The following is a 17670-nucleotide window of genomic DNA, read 5'->3' as shown; positions in this document are numbered from 1 at the left end:
TACATTTGATAAAATCGTAATTTAGTTATTTTTATAATATTTAAAATTTTAAAATCAATTAAAATTTTAATTATTTTTTCTTATTTAGATTATATAGGAAGTCCTCATATTTAGCACTTTAAAATAATTATTTGGGACGAATAGATGTATTACGTTTTCCTTTCCTTATATTTGATTTCCATATGAAAAATATTTGACATTCATTTTTCTTGCAGGCCACGTATAATTCTAAGAGTCTATGTTAGTGCTATTACAAGTGAGATGTTTGTACAAATTTGAAGCAATACGGATGAAATAACATATGACAAAAAGTTATTATTCTTTCTTTCAGAATTCATTCTTTCCAATGAATGACAATTTCCTGTATTAATATAATAAGTTATTTTTTGTAAAACTTTAACTCAACATTAATCATTTTAAAGATTTTATATTGTTATATTTTTTTTTTAGGAGTTGTAACCCAACCTCATCATTCATAAATCGATAGAACTCCAAAAGGTTCAAATTATTCAATTCATAATATTTGACATTTTATTTTAAAAATCGTAGTTAAAATATTTATGTGTTACTTATTTTTAAAATCAGGCCACAAAAACAATAGTAATAGTTTTCATAAAATATTCTTACACAAGTCATCGGAAATCATAATAACGCATATGAGGACTTTTGCAAGGAGGATTTTTTCATTTATTAAGTTAGCCAAAACGGATCAACTTTCTATTTAGGAAGTTACACATTTTATTTAATTTTTGTTCTATAACTCAAACTCATCATTTAATAACATTTAGATAATTTTAAAAAAATACACATTCATTGATACAGGATACACACGCTTAAAACTAGTAATTTTAAAAAGTGCAACGGGTTCAACATGAGAACATAAAGATTGAACCCACCAAGTTTAAATCCGGGATCCACCTCTAACTACATGGCCTTCAAAACTGGCTCAATCATTTGAGCAGTGAATGATTTACAAGGGCATATTTGGACAGAATCATGCAAAGAAAACACAATGGTAATCTTCCCCATGTAGCTCGTTCCCTGAAGGCTCCAAACCAGATTTTAAGTTCCCTGTATGTCCAAAAAATGCTGACATCTAATCTCTCTGATCTTTACATAATACCTCTCCCTCTCCTTCTCCATATCTAGTCTCTCTTCTATATTATTACCTAGCTGATCCGGGTCGTCCTCTGCTGTATTTTGGAGGATTAGTCCGAGCAGCATCAACTGTTATCATCCAGCCATTAATGATCTGGAAACACAAAATCAACAGACTTAATTATTTCTGTTAGCACAGATGATTTTGTGGAAGTGAAAGATAGGCACTTTGTTCAAAAATTACCTTGCCATTCATCTCTTTGAGAGCAGCATTTGCGGCCTCCACAGTTGTGTACTCAACAAAAGCATAACCTTTCGACCTCTTGGAGATTTTGTCCATTATGATTTTAACTGTTAGGATACAGAGAAAATTCATGAGCATTGATTTTCTTATAACTACACTATCAAGCAGTAAATCTTAAGACAACAAGCATAAACACCTTCAACTAGTTCACCAAAGCCTTCAAATGCTGCACGCAGCGTTTTCTCAGATGTATAGAACGACAGACCTGTGCAGAAAAGGTGCATTGCAAACAGTTAGATCATGGAAATAAGGCAACAATCTCTAATGTAATCTCTAGTACTAAATGGAAAATGAGTAATTTATTTAGGAAATGAACAGCACTTTTTGGAGATGAATGTAGAATTGCAACTTACCAGTCACAAAAAGCTTCTTGGTTATAACATCTGTTTCCCCCTTTGGTGCTGCAGATTCCTGGGAATCTTCACTCAGCTTCAAATTCCCACCTGAGAAACCATGGCTATTCAAACTTCCAAAAAATAGAGAATATTGCATGTAATTAGCTATTCCCAAAAAATTTGGGGACATCACTTTTTACAAATAGTTCTCTCTGTGACTTCCCCTCCCCAAATATAAGACCAATGAAATGACCTATAGCTTCATCCATATTTAACCGATCAACTCAGTTATTTTTAAAGAATATGCTCTTTTGTACTATAGCGTTGTGACAAACTAGATGAATATGTATCTCCCACGTACATTTAGTGAAGAGAGAGTGAACCAAATAACTTATCCAGTTCATCAACCTCCTCCATTATTATGTCGAGGAAGTTCTGCAAAAGGATAAGTAGTCAAGAAACTCATGTTTAATTTGAATATTTACGAGAGAGGAGCATGAGGTAATACTACATTCTTTTATTTTCCTTCTGATAGAAAAGATAACACCTACAGTCTTTACTTTTAACACTTTCATCCTTTAACAAAAAATATAGTCAATAGAAAGCGAAATCAACTTGGCCATAACATTACTTTCTTTGCTGATACAAAATCAAGGTTAGAGAACAGGGGGAAAAAAGAAGGGGAAAAAAACAAGTTGAGCTTCCTAAAAGTAAAAGATGATTAGATACAAGCAACTTTTAAAACTAAAAATACCTCTTACTACCAAACTAACATTCAAGAGCACAAACCTCTCGTTCAATTTCTGGGGAAAATCATAATAAAGGCTCCTTTCCCTAGGGATGACAACTCTTTTCTGGAAATCTAAGTGGGAGCAGTTTTAGATTAATGTGTGGATACTGGTATTGATTTTGAGTAAGACGGCTAAAGTCACCTTCAAGGACCAGACTGTCAATGAAATATTTTGAAGAGGTTAACATGCAATATCATATATGGTAATAAGGTTTATTCACCCTTAGAAGAAGAAGTTAATCTCTGAGATGAAGGGCTGATATGATCATCTTATAAAGTTAGAATCATCATGGGTAGAACCTGGAAATTAAAGTTTATAAAAGAGCATGCACAAGAAAATTTAAAAGAAAAGAATCTTCAAGTTGAATTGATATACTAGATCTTTTCTTTTGTAAAATAACTTCCTGATATACTACATTACGATGTTTAGAGAAAGTCAATAAATTTATGACATTTCACATTTATGGCTTTCATTTTGATATTCTTCTAGGCGACCCAATCCTCAACATCAAAGATGTAGCACTCAACAGGGTAAAAGTAAGATATGATCTCAAACCTCCATAGTCTTTATTGTCTGACTCAAAATTTTCATCTGGCTGTACAGATAGAACACCAGGTACTCCTGCATTAGTACATCAAGATATTTACTGTCACTAAAAAAAAATTAATACAAATTACGGGTGAGGTTACTAGTATGACATGTATCCTCACCAGCTAATTCTTGAGCACATGCCTCATCCAATTCACAACAAAATCCATAATTGGATTGCCAGGACACATGATATAAGCACATCTGTGCATCCTTCTCACTTTCATCAAGAAACGTCCTTTTAGCAAAATGTTAATAATGAAGTTCAAATAACAATATATAAACACTCAGAAACAAATACTTACTTCCCAAGAACTTTGGTTAGAACTTGAACGTAATAGTCGACAACCGGGGCTTTTCTTATGACTCCAACAGATGGCCTGGCCATTAGAACAAGCCAATGTTTAGAAGTGCCAGCCGGAAATAATGATGAGCCTTCAGTGTATGAAGTTGATAGGGAACTTAACTGACCCTTCGGGTAGCTATAGTCTTTCACCATTGAGTTAAAATCAGGGTCAGGTATAACTGATAGTACCCCAGGCATACCTAGTATTCAAAAAGGTACAAAATGAACTATTGTTTCAAAGTCAAAAAGGAAAAGTTTCAAGCAAACATCCAGAATTCAATCTTGACTGATATATAGAGAAGAGCATGCAAGAGAGCAGACAAGAAATTTACCAGCAATCTCATCAGCTACCTCCTCATCAATGGCACAGCAAAATCCATATGGGACATTACAAGAAGCAATATATATGCACATTTGAGCATCCTTCTCACTGTTTCATGAAGAATTGATAGTTGTTAAAACTCTCAAAGCAAGATAAGTTTTAAGAGAACTCAAGTAAGAACTCTAGAATAATTCCTAAAGTGGATATTTGGAAAACACATAAATGGAGCAAGATATTCAAGTATTCCCTTACTATATGCTTTCATTACATCCTATATATATGGATGGTCATTTGGACTGTGAGTATATGAAAAACAAAGCGAACTAAAAAAGAGGTGCTAAATATAAGTGCTTAGAGTCAGGAAAAGAGGTGACACGTGCTAATATGAGTTTGTAAGAAAAATTGAGATGCAAAGCTTGAAGACTAAAGCTAATCTAAGTTTAATTCAAATAGCAAGAAGCCGATTATATCTAACAAGAGGCACCAGAGCAGGTCAATCGGGGCTGGCTACTTAAATCTCCTCTGATTTGTAGCAACTCAAAGGAAGATTCTACCAGTTATAGTCAGAGGCTGTATCACTCTAGAGACACCAAGTCATGGCATATTTTGTAAGTAATTTCAGTAGCGTTGAGAAGCTCAACATGCATAATTATGGATAGTGGAGCATAGGAATGCAATATCCTTTTCTCGGTCACAATTTATTAGATATAATCGGCAGCTCAGACACCACACACCAAATGATGTTGAAGCAGCAAGACTGTGGAATGCCTAGGGTGGAAAAGCATTATATGCACTCTCTGTGACATTCAGAGGAAAGGATGTATGTTTGTAATAAACTAATAACAGTAAACTGCAAAAGATGCTTGGGATGTCCTAGCAACAATTTTTACAAAAAGGAACAGAACAAAACTGCAGAAGCTTTAAATGAGCTTTTGTTATCTTAACAGTGAAACATGACAGTAAAGCCAATGCCTTTCGAAGTCAAATTTCTATGTTACGAAATAGCTTTTGAGACAGTGTCAGGCTTACCTGTTACCTGGAGTAAGATTCAGCTAATGAAGTAGTTGATTTACATAGATTGACTACGGATGCAGCATTGAAAGCCAATGAATGCGTGGATACTAAACTGAAAGGTCAGATTCCTGGAGTATTATGCAAATTGGATATTGAGAAAGCATTTGACCATGCCAATTGGAATTTCCTAATCAAAATCTTCATACACAGGGGTTTTGGAAGGAAGTGGCTGAACTGGTTACTTTTCTTTATTAATTGATCTCCTGATGGTTTCTTTCCGTCCCAAAGAGGTCTTAGACAAGGGGAGCCTCAGGGACTGATATACCTAGCCCCAAGCGGTGTCACATCAAAAATATTTACTAGATGGTTAATAAGCAAAATGAAAATATTGGGTATAAATATAAAAAATGACACTTCTTGTTGTTATACTAATTTATTCACGTGTTAAAATGCTGACAACGCTTATGAAAAATCTTGTGTAGGCCACTGAGGATCCTCTCTCCCTTTCTATTCATCCTAGCAATGGAGGGCCTCAACTGCATGCTGAAAATTGCCATCTCTAGTCTAATGGCTGGCTAAATTGTTTTACAGTGACAAACAGGATTGGCAAAAAATTGCATAACTCAAATTACAAGCTTCCTATTCGACAAAAAATACCTCAAAAAAAAAAAGACAGGAAAGAAATAGTTTATGGAATTTCAAATTTTATCACCAAATATTCTAATGTCAAGCACATGGTGGATAAAAACATAGAACATCAAACAGTAAAATATATCCTACTAGTCATAGAATCAATGACCAAAACACTTTTGTTTTGAGGAAGAGCTTTGGCGAAGTGCACTTTTGCCATTTTATTGTTTTATCCGGGATTATCTATTTCGGGATTGTTATTCCACATTAAATGTGGTATAAAAATAATATATCAAGTTGTGATATAACTAATCACGGAATTGCTTATATCAGAAACAAAATTCAAACAAACACGGAATTAAATAATCCCACAATTTATCCCGGAAATCCCTTATGCTTGTAACCAAATGAACCCTCCTCAAACATAGTGAAAGGCATAAAAATGTAGTTTTTTTTTTAAGGAAACAAATGTACCTGCCCAAAACTCTTTGAAGGGTGTGAACATAGTAATCAATGACCTCAGGTTTGGAACTGACCCCATTGGGCGGGGTTTCCATAAGCACCATCCAGTGGCGTTGGGTGTTAGAAGAAGTGTGCAAAGATGATGGAGAAGTGGGTGTAATAGGTGAATAAGAAGAAGCTGTTACTGAAGTTGCTCTGTTTCGGCAAGTACAACAGTATTTGGAAGAAGAGATGGTAGAGCAGAGGTTTTCAGATGATTTATTGGGAAAGTTTAGGGTGAATTTGAAATGAGTTTTGTGGGGTTTAGCAGATAATGAAGGGATTATAGAGAGAGAAGAAGAAGATGAGGGAGGCAGTGTCACTTCCATGGCTCACACTTCGCAGTTCGCTCTCTCGCAACAGATAAAGGAGGATATATTAATTGGGAAAGAACTAAAACTTTGCCATCATTACATATTTCATATTCTTCCATTTTATTTAGGGAAAAAGGCTACTATTGCCGCTGTACACGAATGTTTCATTTACGTCCAAAGCCCACCTTACCTTAACAAACTTGATGGAATTGCCGAATTGCCCAATGTGAAAGCTGACCCATTCCATTTTTTCCACGTCAGCTGCCAAGTCAGCTTTTTATTAAGTTGAAAGACCCAATTCAACTCCCAAATTATATTGACCCAATTTCACTCCCAAAATTTTGACCTGTTTCAATTTCTTCCTTCGAAAGCCTGCCCTTGTCATTCGTAACTGTAATCATTTTGTTCTGACCGGTGGTCTTGTCCTCAGCAGAGACATTCAATATTCCATTGGCATCGACATTAAACGAAATAGTTATCTGAGGTACACCTCTAGGAATAGGATGTATACTAGAGAGCTTAAATTTGCCCAACAAGTTGTTGTCTTTTGTTCTTGCTTTCTCTCCTTCGTACACCTTAATTGACAGTCCATTTTGATTATCTGAATATGTTGAAAATATCCTCTCTTTCTTAGCAGGAATTGTTGTGTCCCTTGGAATTAACATAGTCATAACTCCTCCTGTAGTTTCCAATCCTATTGATAGCGGCGTGACATCCGAAATCAGCAAATCTTGAATCTTCTTATTACCAACCTCTCCGCTAAGAATCGCAGCTTGTACAGCAGGCAACAACTTCATCAAGATTAATACTTTTGTAAAGTTCCTTACCATTGAAGTAGTTCTGCAATAGCTGTTGTATTTTGGGAATTCTACTTGATCCACCAACAAGTACAATCTCATCAACACTATCCTTGTCTATTCTTGCATCCCTCAAACATTTCTCAACTGGCCGCTCCATACATTTCTTAAAGAGGTCCACGTTCAAGAGTCGAATTTTGGGAGTGAAGTTGGGTCAATATAATTTAGGAGTCAAATTGGGGCTTTCAACTTAATGGCAGGCTAACTTGGCAGCTGACGTGGAAAAAATGGAATGGTCAGCTCCCACATTGGCCATCCGTTAGGGTTAGGGGCAATTTCATCAAGTTTGTTAACGGTAGGATGAGTTTTGGACGTAAAGTGAAACGGAGGACATGTACTATTTACAATAGTACAGGGGCAATAATGACCTTTTACTTTTATTTATAGGGGAAAAGGGATGCACCGGTTAGATATATTTATGGGCATAACATGTTAGATAGAATTAAAAATGAAGTTATTTGGACAAGATACAGGAGGCGAGACTTATAGGTTCGAACATGTGAAGAGTAGAGGCACACGTGAGGAGGTGTGAGAGGCTGGCAATGGGGAGGCCGACGAAGAGGTAGTGGTTGTATTGGTAAAAATAAATATTACACGTGGATTTATATATGTGGCTGATGTGGCAAGATACATGGACCACTAAGGAAGCAACAGCTAGAGAGATGCATTAAAGAGGCACGAATCGTAATAGGTACGAGCAAATCACCTACGAGATAAAAGGGTGTGATCGTTCGAATTTGAATTGCCAAATAAAGAGACACCGGCATAATGAATCAAGACAAAAAAGAAGGAAGATTCATGAATCGTCAATTAATGTGCATGAATGATCATAGACGTTACAGAATCTTCATGAACAGTTACGATTGCCAATTATAACGTCTCATTAATATCATAATGATTCAGTCATAAAAGGGAAGAAACATTGTACTTATAAATTCATATATAAGGGAAGGGGATTTTACTTGTAAAGGCACATTCTGATTATTATTGGAATAAAATTACTTTATTTTGTTTCTTATCGCTTACTTTGCTATTTCATATTCTAATTTCCTTTCTTATCATTGAGAAAATATAGAATTTCTTGATTATCAGTAGCCCAAGTACTTCCAAAAATAAGCCTTGACCGAAGTGCATAATTTTTGGTTAAATAAATTGGTTCTGTTACCCGGAAATCTGATAATCTTTTCACTTTCCAAATTTATTTTTCTGTCAAAAAATCACGTCGACCGCTAATGACAACAACCAACAAAACCAGCAAAATTAGTTGAACCAACATAATCAACAAGAGGATGGAACTCCAATCCTTTCACCCCAAAATTCTCCTCAACACTCCCGAGAAGGGTCACCTGATAGATCAACATCACATGTGAATAACCAACAAGAGGAAGATCAAACTATTGAAGATGAATTGAAGCAACTAATTGCAAAACATGTCAACAATGCTCTTCAAGCTTTTGTTAGTGGATTAATAACTGTACCACCAACTCCACCTCCAAACTATAGAGAACCCACGCTCAGGACTCGCCAATTCGGGAAGTGGAGGAACTCCCAGCAATCTCGCGATGGAAGGTCAGGTATCCCAATTAATTCTGATTTACAAAGTTTAGTACTAACTTTGCAGAAACAGCTCAAGGAGAAAAAAGATCGCATAAAGCAGATACCTGGTATGCCACCCATGATTAAAGGAGTGGATATTGATAAATATTCTCAATAACCCTGGAAGCCAAGTGCCAATCCCTTGCCAATTCCAAAAAAAGTTTTAGATGCCCGATATCCCGAAGTATGATGGGACAACCGACCCACGAGATTATGTAACTGCATTTACAACTAGCATGAAAGGCAACGAACTAACCAAGCAAGAGATTGCGTCAGTGCTGGTCAAAAAATTTGGTGAAAAACTCACAAAAGGAGCACTAACATGGTATTCTCTTTTACCAGAAAATTCTATTGATTCTTTTGTTGAGCTTGCAGATTCATTTATAAAAGCACACTCGGGATCTTCAAAATAAAACAAGGAGATACAGATCTACTCAGAGAATTCGTGGATAGATTCCAGCATGAAAGGATGATGTTACCATGTGTACCTGATAATTGGGCGACTATGGCATTTGCAAGTAACCTAAATGGAAAAAGCTCATAAGCCACGAGGAGACTTAAAGAAAGTTTACGAGAATTCCCTGCAACAACTTGGAATGATGTTTACAACAGGTATAGCACGAAGCTACGGATAGAAGAAGATACTATCACTCAGTCACGGGGAGATGAAAGAACAAGTTTGAGGCGACCAGAAATTGAAAGAAGGTCCAGTAAGAACAGGTACGAACCTTACATGGGACCAGCAGGAATGGATTCATGTTTAAAACAAGAGAACCCGAGGTACGATTCCAGATTAAGGGACAGAGATGTGGGTTCGTCATCCAAGTTTAGAAAGGAGCATGATACACGGGACAATGACATTAGTTCAAAAGCAGAGATTGGTGATCACAGTTTCAATGTTAGCACATTTGAATTGGTAGCTATTTTAAGAAGTATCGAAGATGAGGTGCGGTGGCCAAAAGAAATGAGATCGAACCCTAGCAGAAGAAACCCAGGTTTCTGGTGCGAGTTTCACAATTATCACGATCACAAAACAGCAGAGTGAAGATTGCTACAAGGTGACGTAGAGCACTTGATAAAACAAGGTTATTTGACCGATTTGTTTAGTGAGAAGGGTAAGCAAGAATATATGAAGAATAGATAGGAGCCACCAAAACCTTCGTCACCGAAAAGAATAGTTAATGTGATAAGAAGAGGATATGAGGTCAACAGTGTGACATATACGGCTGCAAAAAAGGTGTCAAAAGTCATAGTTACCCACAGAAAGCGAGTTCGCCAAGTTTTGGAAGAAGACAATATAATATTTGATGATGCAGATGGCGTGTTAATACCACATAATGATGCACTGGTAATATTTTTACTTGTACATGGCACTAATATGAAATGAGTTTTGATTGATCCAGGTAGCTCTGTAAATATCATTCTTTTAAGAGTGGTATATGAGATGCAAGCTGATGACAAATCGGTACCCAAAGCACGTACCTTATCTAGATTTGACAATTCAAGCGTTGTTACTAAAGGGGAGATAATGCTCACCACATTTGTAGAAGGATTAGTCAAAGATACAAAATTTTAAGTGATAGATATGGACATGGTATATAATATGATCTTCGGCAGACCTTGGATTCACGAGATGGATGTTGTTCTGTCTACTTTACATCAGGTTATTAAGTTCCCTTCCCAATGGGTAATTAGAAAAATTTGTGGTGATCAATAGTCTTCTAGAAGTATCAATTCAATGGCAGATTCAAGCATAAAAAATGACGCTGTAGACAAAAAACAGCAATTATAGAATTCAGCTGAGGGTTTAACGACTCAAACCTCAAGTGGAGATGGACAAGCGAATGTAGACTCAAGGCCTGATACTATTCAAGAGCCATAAGAGAATGAAAACATCAAAAAAACAATTGAGTAACTCGAAGCTGTGGTGATGTTTATACATTGGCCGGATAGAAAAGTTTACATCGGAACCAACCTGAGCCCAGAGATGAAAGGTAAGTTAATTGAATTCTTGAAATCTAATGCAGATTGATTTGCTTGGTCGCATTCAGATATGATAGGTATACCACTGGAGATGATGACCCATATGTTGAATGAAGATCCACATACCCACCTATCAAACAGAAGAAAGGAAAGCAAGAATCCTTCAAAAATCAAGTGATTCAGGATGAGGTACGAAAGCTTTTAATAATCGGGTCTATCCGAGAGGTAAAAGATCCTAATTGGATAGCTAATACTCTAATGGTGCCCAAAAATAATGGTAAGTGGCAAGTTTGTGTAGACTATACTTACTTGAATAAAGCTTGCCCTAAAGATTCTTTTCCTATTCCACATATAGATCAACTAATTGATGTTACTGCAGGACATGAATTGTTGAGATTTTTAGATACCTACTCAGGATATAATCAAATAAAAATGAATCCTTTAGATGAGGAAAATACTTCCTTTATTACAGACAGGGGGACTTACTGTTATAAAGTCATGTCTTTCGGCCTAAAGAATATTGGAGCCACGTACCAGAGTTTAGTAACGAAGATATTTTAAGAACATCTAGGAAAAACCATGGAAGTCTATATTGATGACATGCTAGTCAAGTCAACACAGGAGGGGATCACATCCAACATTTATCAGATGCATTTAGATTCTCCCCAAATTCAATATGAAGTTAAATCCTGAAAAGTGTGCATTTGGCATGTCTTCATGTAAGTTTTTAGGTTTCCTTGTTTCTAACCGGTGAATTAAAGTAAATCCAACACAAATTAAAGCCATTGAAGAAATACCAGATATACTCGCGAGCAAAAAAGAGATGCAGAGGTTGACAGGTAGGATTGCAACATTGGGAAAGTTTATTTCTAAATCTTCGGTGAAAAGTTTTAAGTTCTTTTCAGTGTTAAAAAAGCAAAGCCAATTAGAGTGAACTGAGGAATGTCAGCAAGCACTCAAAAATCTAAAAACATACTTGTCCAACCCACTGTTGCTGGCTAAACCAAAGGATGGAGAAAGGATACTCATCTACCTCGTTGTGTCAAAAATGGCGGTAAGTGCAGTATTAGTTCGAGAAGACAAAGGTAAAAAATCTCCAATTTATTATGTTAGCAAGTCCTTATTGGATGCTGAAACTCGATATCCTCATTTAAAAAAACTTGCTTTAGCACTAATAATGGCATCTAGAAAGTTGAGGCCTTATTTTCAATGTCACCCTATCTCTGTAATGACCGCTTACCCCTTATAAAATATATTGGATAAGCAAGAATTATCAGGTAGATTAGCCAAGTGGGCTATAGAACTAAGTGAATATGATATCATGTATCAACCTAGAATTGCGATAAAATTACAGGTTTTAGCAGATTTCGTGGCTCACTTCAACCCAGGAATATTAACATAAGCAGAAAAGGAACTTTAGGTATTCATGTAACGACCCGGCTGGTCGTTTCATGAGTTATAGCCCGTTTCCCCCATTTCTGCGTCCTTTTGTGTTCTTCAGCTGTATTTTATCATATCGTGCTGGTTTGTTTGGGTTCGGAGTGGTTTCAAAGTGGAATGAGGCACTTAGTCTCCTATTTAGAAGGTTAAGTTAAAAAAGTTAACGGGATGTTGAACTATGTATAAATGATCTCAGATGTGAATTTGGATGTTTCCGTTAGCTTCGTTAGGTGATTCTGGAGTTAGGAGCGCGTCCGGAATGTGGTTTGGAGGCCCTGGGTAGATTTAGGCTTGAAATGGCGAAAGTTGAAAATTTGGTAATTTCGATTGGAATGGAAAATTTAATATCGGGGTTGGAATAAAATTTCGGAAGTGGGAATAGATTCGTGATGTCATATTTGACTTGTGTGCAAAATTTGGGGTCATTCGGGCATGATTTGATTAGTTTCGGCGTCGTTTACGGAATTTGAAAGTTTATAAGTTTTTAGGCTTGAAATCCGAGGGTAATTTGGTGTTTTGTCTTTTTTTGAGTGATTCTACAGTTCGACTAAGTTTGAATGATGTTATGGGATATGTTAGTATGTTTGGTTGAGGTCCCGAGGGCCTCGAGTGAGTTTCGGGTGGTTATCGGATCATTAGTTGGCTTTGGAAGTAGGCAGATCTCTGGTCTCTGATGTAGGAATTGCGGACCGCACAAAATTGGTGTGGACCACGGAGGTATTACACGGCCGCGATGGAAATTATGCAAGCCGCGGAAGAGGGAATTCAATCGCGGTGGATTTTATGCGGACCGCGGAAGGTATGGCTCAGGGTCCGCGACCGCAGCAGATTTTTGCGGACCGCGGTGAGGAGGTTTAGAGAGCACTATATAAGTGAGGTTTAGGGTTTTATTTCACATATTGGATTTTGGGAGCTCGATTTGAGGCGACGTTTTGGGAGTTTTTCAAGGAAATCATCTAGGTAAGTATTTCTAACTCGGTTTTGGTGAATATTCATGGATATATTATTGAATTCATCATTCGATTAGTGATTTGGGGTGAAATTTAGGGAAAATTGGTGGAGTTTCATAAAATGAACTTTTGGATTTGGAAGCCAATTCAAGGTGGGATTTGTGTGAAACTAGTATGGTTAGTCTTATAATCGAATGTGTTGTCGGATTTTGCGACTTTTGTCGGATTTCGAGACGTGGGCTTGGGGCCCGACTTTTGAGTTGACTTTTTGACTTTTGACCTAAAGCTTAGAATTTTCTCATGGGATTGATTCCTTTAGCTCGTGTTGATTATATCAAATTGTTTAAGGCTAAATTCGAGGCATTTGGAGGCCTGTTCGAGAGGCAAGGACATCGCAGAGTAGAGATTTGACTAGTTTGAGGTAAGTAACGATTGTAAATCTAGTCTCGAGGGTATGAAACCCGAGATTTTGTATCGGTCTACTATTTTGAGGTGACACACATGCTAGGTGACGAGCGTGTAGGCGTGCACTATTGGGGATTGCGACTTGGTTCGTCCCGTAGCAACTATAAGTTGCGCATTTGGTTGAAACTTTATGATATTCATTTGTTTTAGAAATGAGTTTCTATAAATTGGGTTAAATGCCATATTTGGGTCTTGTGCCAGAGCTGTTTGGACCCTTAGGGGCCTTTTCTTACTATCCTCTCACTGTTTTTGGTTGAAAATCTATACTCGGTCTTGCTACACTAATTGAATTTTATAACTCAATCTTGATTACTCTGTTTTGATGCTTATAAAAATGTTGTTTTGGGCTATGTACCCTGTTTTTGCTGATAGCCGAGTGGCTTGAGAGGTTTAAGACTGAGTGGGGTCGAGGGTCTGATTTGTGAGGATATCTATGGGATTGGGCTGCATGCCGCAGCATGTTGCTACTGATTCATGATTGAGTGAGGCCGAGGGCCTGATTGATTTATGCCATGAGGTGGCATGGTATAGCGTTTGGGCTGAAGGAGCCCCTCTGGAGTCTGCACACCCTCCGTGAGCGCGGGCACCCTGAGTGTGAGTGATATGAGATATGCCCGAGAGGCTGTATACGAGCGATTAAGAGGTTTGCCCGAGGGGCTGTTCATGAGTGATATTTTGCCTGAGGGGATGTTTATGATTTCATTATTATGCTCACTGTTGTACTGGGCCTCTGTTGAGAACTGTTGAAAATATCTTCAAATGATTTTACTAAAACTGAGTTTAAACGAAATGATTTAATTTAAACTCTGTTTTTAAAAGCCTATTGTACTTTTACTGAGTTTTCATGATATGAACCTTTATACTTTATTGCTCGTCACTGCTTCTCAGCCTTTATTTACTTTGGTTACTTACGGAGTTGGCATACTCACGTTAATCCCTACACATTGTGTGCAAATCCAGGCGTATCAGGACCCGGTAGTGGTTGTTGACTAGTCCAGCTGTTGACTTTTCTCGGAGTTGGCAATGTAGCTGCTGACGATCACAAACCTGTTCTTCTCCCTCCTATCTTCCTTTAGTTTATTTTGTAGTTGCATTTCCAGAATATGTTAGTCTCAGTATCTCGGACAACGTTTAGTAGATGCTCATGACTAGTGACACCCCGATGTCAGGCTTTTCTTTCCGCACTTTCATTATTCAGATTTTTCTTTATGAAGTTTTATTATTAATTAGCTTGAAATTATCTTGCAAATGAAAAATCGTGTTGTTTTTGGTAAAGAGTCGGCTTGACTAGTTCCACGATAGGCGCCATCACGACATGGTAGTTTTGGGTCGTGACAAGTTGGTATCAGAGCCTAGGTTACATAGGTCTCACGGGTCATGAGCAAGTTTAGTAGAGTCTTGCGGATCGGTACGGAGACATCTGTACGTATCTTCGACAGGCTACAGAACATTTAGGAAAAACATCACATTCTTGAATTCTTGTCGTACGAATCTCTTGATTCTGGAAAACTAAACTTCTGTTATTATATTCTCTCACAGATGGTGATGACAAGTGCTACCGATCAGTACGGACGGCTGACAGTACCACCAGTTAGGGCTGCGAGGGGCCGAGGTCACGGTCAAGGCAGTGGTAGGGGCAGGGGTGTAACCCGCACAATAGCTAGGACAGCACCTATAGATCCACCAGCTGCCCTAGTTCATGATCAGGTCCTAGTGGTGGATACTCCAACGAGACCAGCTCAGGCACCGGTTGTGCCTATTATTATCTCGGGTCTTTAGGAGACCTTAGCTCAAATTCTGACCTTGTGCACCAGTCTTGCTCAGGAGGTCGCTGTTTCTACTACAGCGGCTACTTCCCAGGCTAGGGGAGACACTCAGACTCCTGCTGTGTACACCCGAGCAGGTTGTTCAGGGGCTACAGATACCGGGGGCACCACCAGCCCAGCCGGTTGCACCTGCTTAGGATTATGTGGTACTAGTCATGCCTGAGGACGGGTAGCGTAGATTGGAGAGGTTTGGTAGACTTCAGCCTCCGACTTTCAATGATATAGAGGGCAAGGATTCCTAGAGTTTCTTGGACATGTGTCAGAGGATTCTTTGTACAACAGGTATTCAAGAGACCAGTGGGGTCTCTCGTTCACTACCTTTCAGTTCTCTGGAGCTGCCTTTACTTGGTGGGAGACTTATGAGAGGCGAAGGCCTGTTGGTGCAGCGCCCCTTACTGGCAGCAGTTCTCCGTTCTCTTTTTGGAGAAGTATGTGTCGCAGTCTCGCAGAGAGGAGCTCACAGACAATTGGAGCAGTTGCGTCAAGATGATATGACTGTGATACAGTATGAGATGAGGTTCTCTGAGTTAGCCCATCATGCTATCTGGTTAGTTCCCACAGACAGGGATAAGATCGAGAGGTTCGTTGATGGCCTCTCATATCAGCTACAGATTCTTATGACTAGAGAGAGGGTGTTTGGTACTTCTTTTGAGGAGATTGTTGACATTTATCGGGACATAGAGTCAATTCGCATTCAGGAGCGAGTGGGGAGGAAGGACAAGAGGCCTCGTGGACCTGGTAGTTTTGGGGGTGCTCATCATGGAGGTTAGTTTCAGCACGGAAGATGTCGTCCATTCAGACATGCTCAGTTAGCTTGCCCAGTTCACTGTGGGGCATCATCGGGCCATGGTTATCATAGTTCTCATCAGGGCCATTCATCACTTAGTGCCCTCCCAGCCCAGAGTTCATCCTGTGCTCCATCAGTTCAGGGCTCCTCCATGCCAGGTTCTTCTACCAGTCATCCTAGTGTTAGGGCTCCCTTCAGTCCCTATCACCAGCACTAGGGGGTTATTATGAGTGTGGGGATTTGGGCATATGTGGAGGTAGTGTCCTCATCGTCATGGGGGTCCACCTCAGTAGAGGAGTCAACCATCGACTTCAACACTAGTTACTTTACCACCCGCCTAGTCAGCTAGGGGTGGAGGACAATCAGCTAGGGGTCTCCCTATAGGAGGAGGTCGATCAGGTGGTGGTCAGGCCCGTTTCTATGCACTCCCAGTTAAACCAGATGCTATTACTTTAGATGTTGTGATCACAGGCATTGTCTTAGTTTGCCACAGGGATGCCTCTATATTAAATTGATCCTAGTTCTATTTTTTCATATGTGTCATCATATTTTGCTATTGGATATGCCCCGCGAGTCTCTTGTTTCATCTATTCGTGTATCTACTCTGGTGGGCGATACCATTATTGTAAACCCTGTATATCGGTCTTGTGTGGTGACTATTGGGGGTTTAGGACCCGAGTAGACCTTTTGTTGCTTAGTATGGTTAATTTTGATGTGATATTGGGCACGGATTGGTTGTCTCCATGTCGTGATATTCTGGACTGTCACGCTAAGACAGTGAATTTGGCTATACCGGGGGTGCCACGGATTGAGTGGCGATGTTCTTCGATTTATGTTCCCAGTAGAGTGATCTCATTTTTAGAGACCCAACGGATGGTTGGGAAGGGTTGTCTTTCTTATTTGGCTTTTGTTAGGGATGTCAGTGCAGAGACTCCTTATATTAATTTAGTTTCGGTAGTGAGAGATTTTCTGGATGTATTCCCTGTAGACCTTCCAGGCATACTGCCGGACAAGGATTTTGACTTCGGTATTGATTTGGTGTTGGGCACCCAACCTATTTCTATTCCACCGTATCATATGGCATCGGCGGAGTTAGAAGAGTTGAAGGAGCAGCTTCAGGAACTCCTTGATAAGGGGTTTATTCGGTCTAGTGTGTCACCTTGGGGTACGCCTATTCTATTTGTGAAGAAGAAGGATGGCACTATGAGAATGTGAATTGATTACAGGCAGTTGAACAAGGTCACCATCAAGAAAAAGTATCCTTTTCCTCGTATCGATGATTTATTTGACCAGCTTCAGGGAGCGAGAGTGTTCTCCAAGATTTACCTCAGGTCAGGGTATCACTAGTTAAAGATTAGGGACTCGAGTATTCTTAAGACAACTTTTAGGACCCGATATGAGTTCCTTGTGATGTCTTTTGGGCTTACCAATGCCCTAGAAACATTCATACATTTGATGAACATCGTGTTTCAGCCTTATCTCAACTCGTTTTTTGTTGTATTCATTTATGATATCCTGGTGTA

General features: G+C 38.7%; 1 protein-coding gene and 1 pseudogene across 1 annotated transcript; both read right to left on the bottom strand.

Moving 5' to 3' along the window:
• Positions 1-813: 813 nt before the first annotated feature.
• On the bottom strand, positions 814-6333 carry LOC104237323 (organelle RRM domain-containing protein 1, chloroplastic). The gene is made up of 9 exons (XM_009791455.2): positions 5903-6333; positions 3795-3892; positions 3422-3662; positions 3239-3336; positions 3084-3149; positions 1756-1845; positions 1539-1607; positions 1343-1449; positions 814-1252 (listed from the first exon to the last, which is right to left on the bottom strand). The coding sequence occupies exons 1-9, from the start codon at positions 6256-6258 to the stop codon at positions 1166-1168; spliced, it is 1212 nt and encodes a 403-aa protein (XP_009789757.1). The 5' UTR covers positions 6259-6333; the 3' UTR covers positions 814-1165.
• A 221-nt stretch (positions 6334-6554) lies between these two features.
• LOC104237324 (heat shock 70 kDa protein 4-like) lies at positions 6555-7230 on the bottom strand (annotated as a pseudogene).
• Between the last annotated feature and the right edge of the window lie 10440 nt (positions 7231-17670).

The sequence above is a fragment of the Nicotiana sylvestris genome, chromosome 5 (genome assembly GCF_000393655.2).
Source record: "Nicotiana sylvestris chromosome 5, ASM39365v2, whole genome shotgun sequence".
NCBI lineage: Eukaryota > Viridiplantae > Streptophyta > Magnoliopsida > Solanales > Solanaceae > Nicotiana > Nicotiana sylvestris.
Note: the sequence above shows the minus strand (reverse complement) of the source record. Positions and strands in the feature narration are given on the sequence as shown.

What these genes read in the sequence shown, in the direction of transcription:
- LOC104237323 (XM_009791455.2), bottom strand. Translation starts at nt 6,258, where the DNA reads ATGGAAGTGACACTGCCTCCCTCATCTTCTTCTTCTCTCTCTATAATC. An exon ending in GGTAGCTGATGAGATTGCTG is followed by an intron (nt 3,663 to 3,794) that starts GTAAATTTCTTG and finishes TTTGAATACTAG; the next exon opens with GTATGCCTGGGGTACTATCA. An exon ending in CTAACCAAAGTTCTTGGGAA is followed by an intron (nt 3,337 to 3,421) that starts GTAAGTATTTGT and finishes TCTTGATGAAAG; the next exon opens with TGAGAAGGATGCACAGATGT.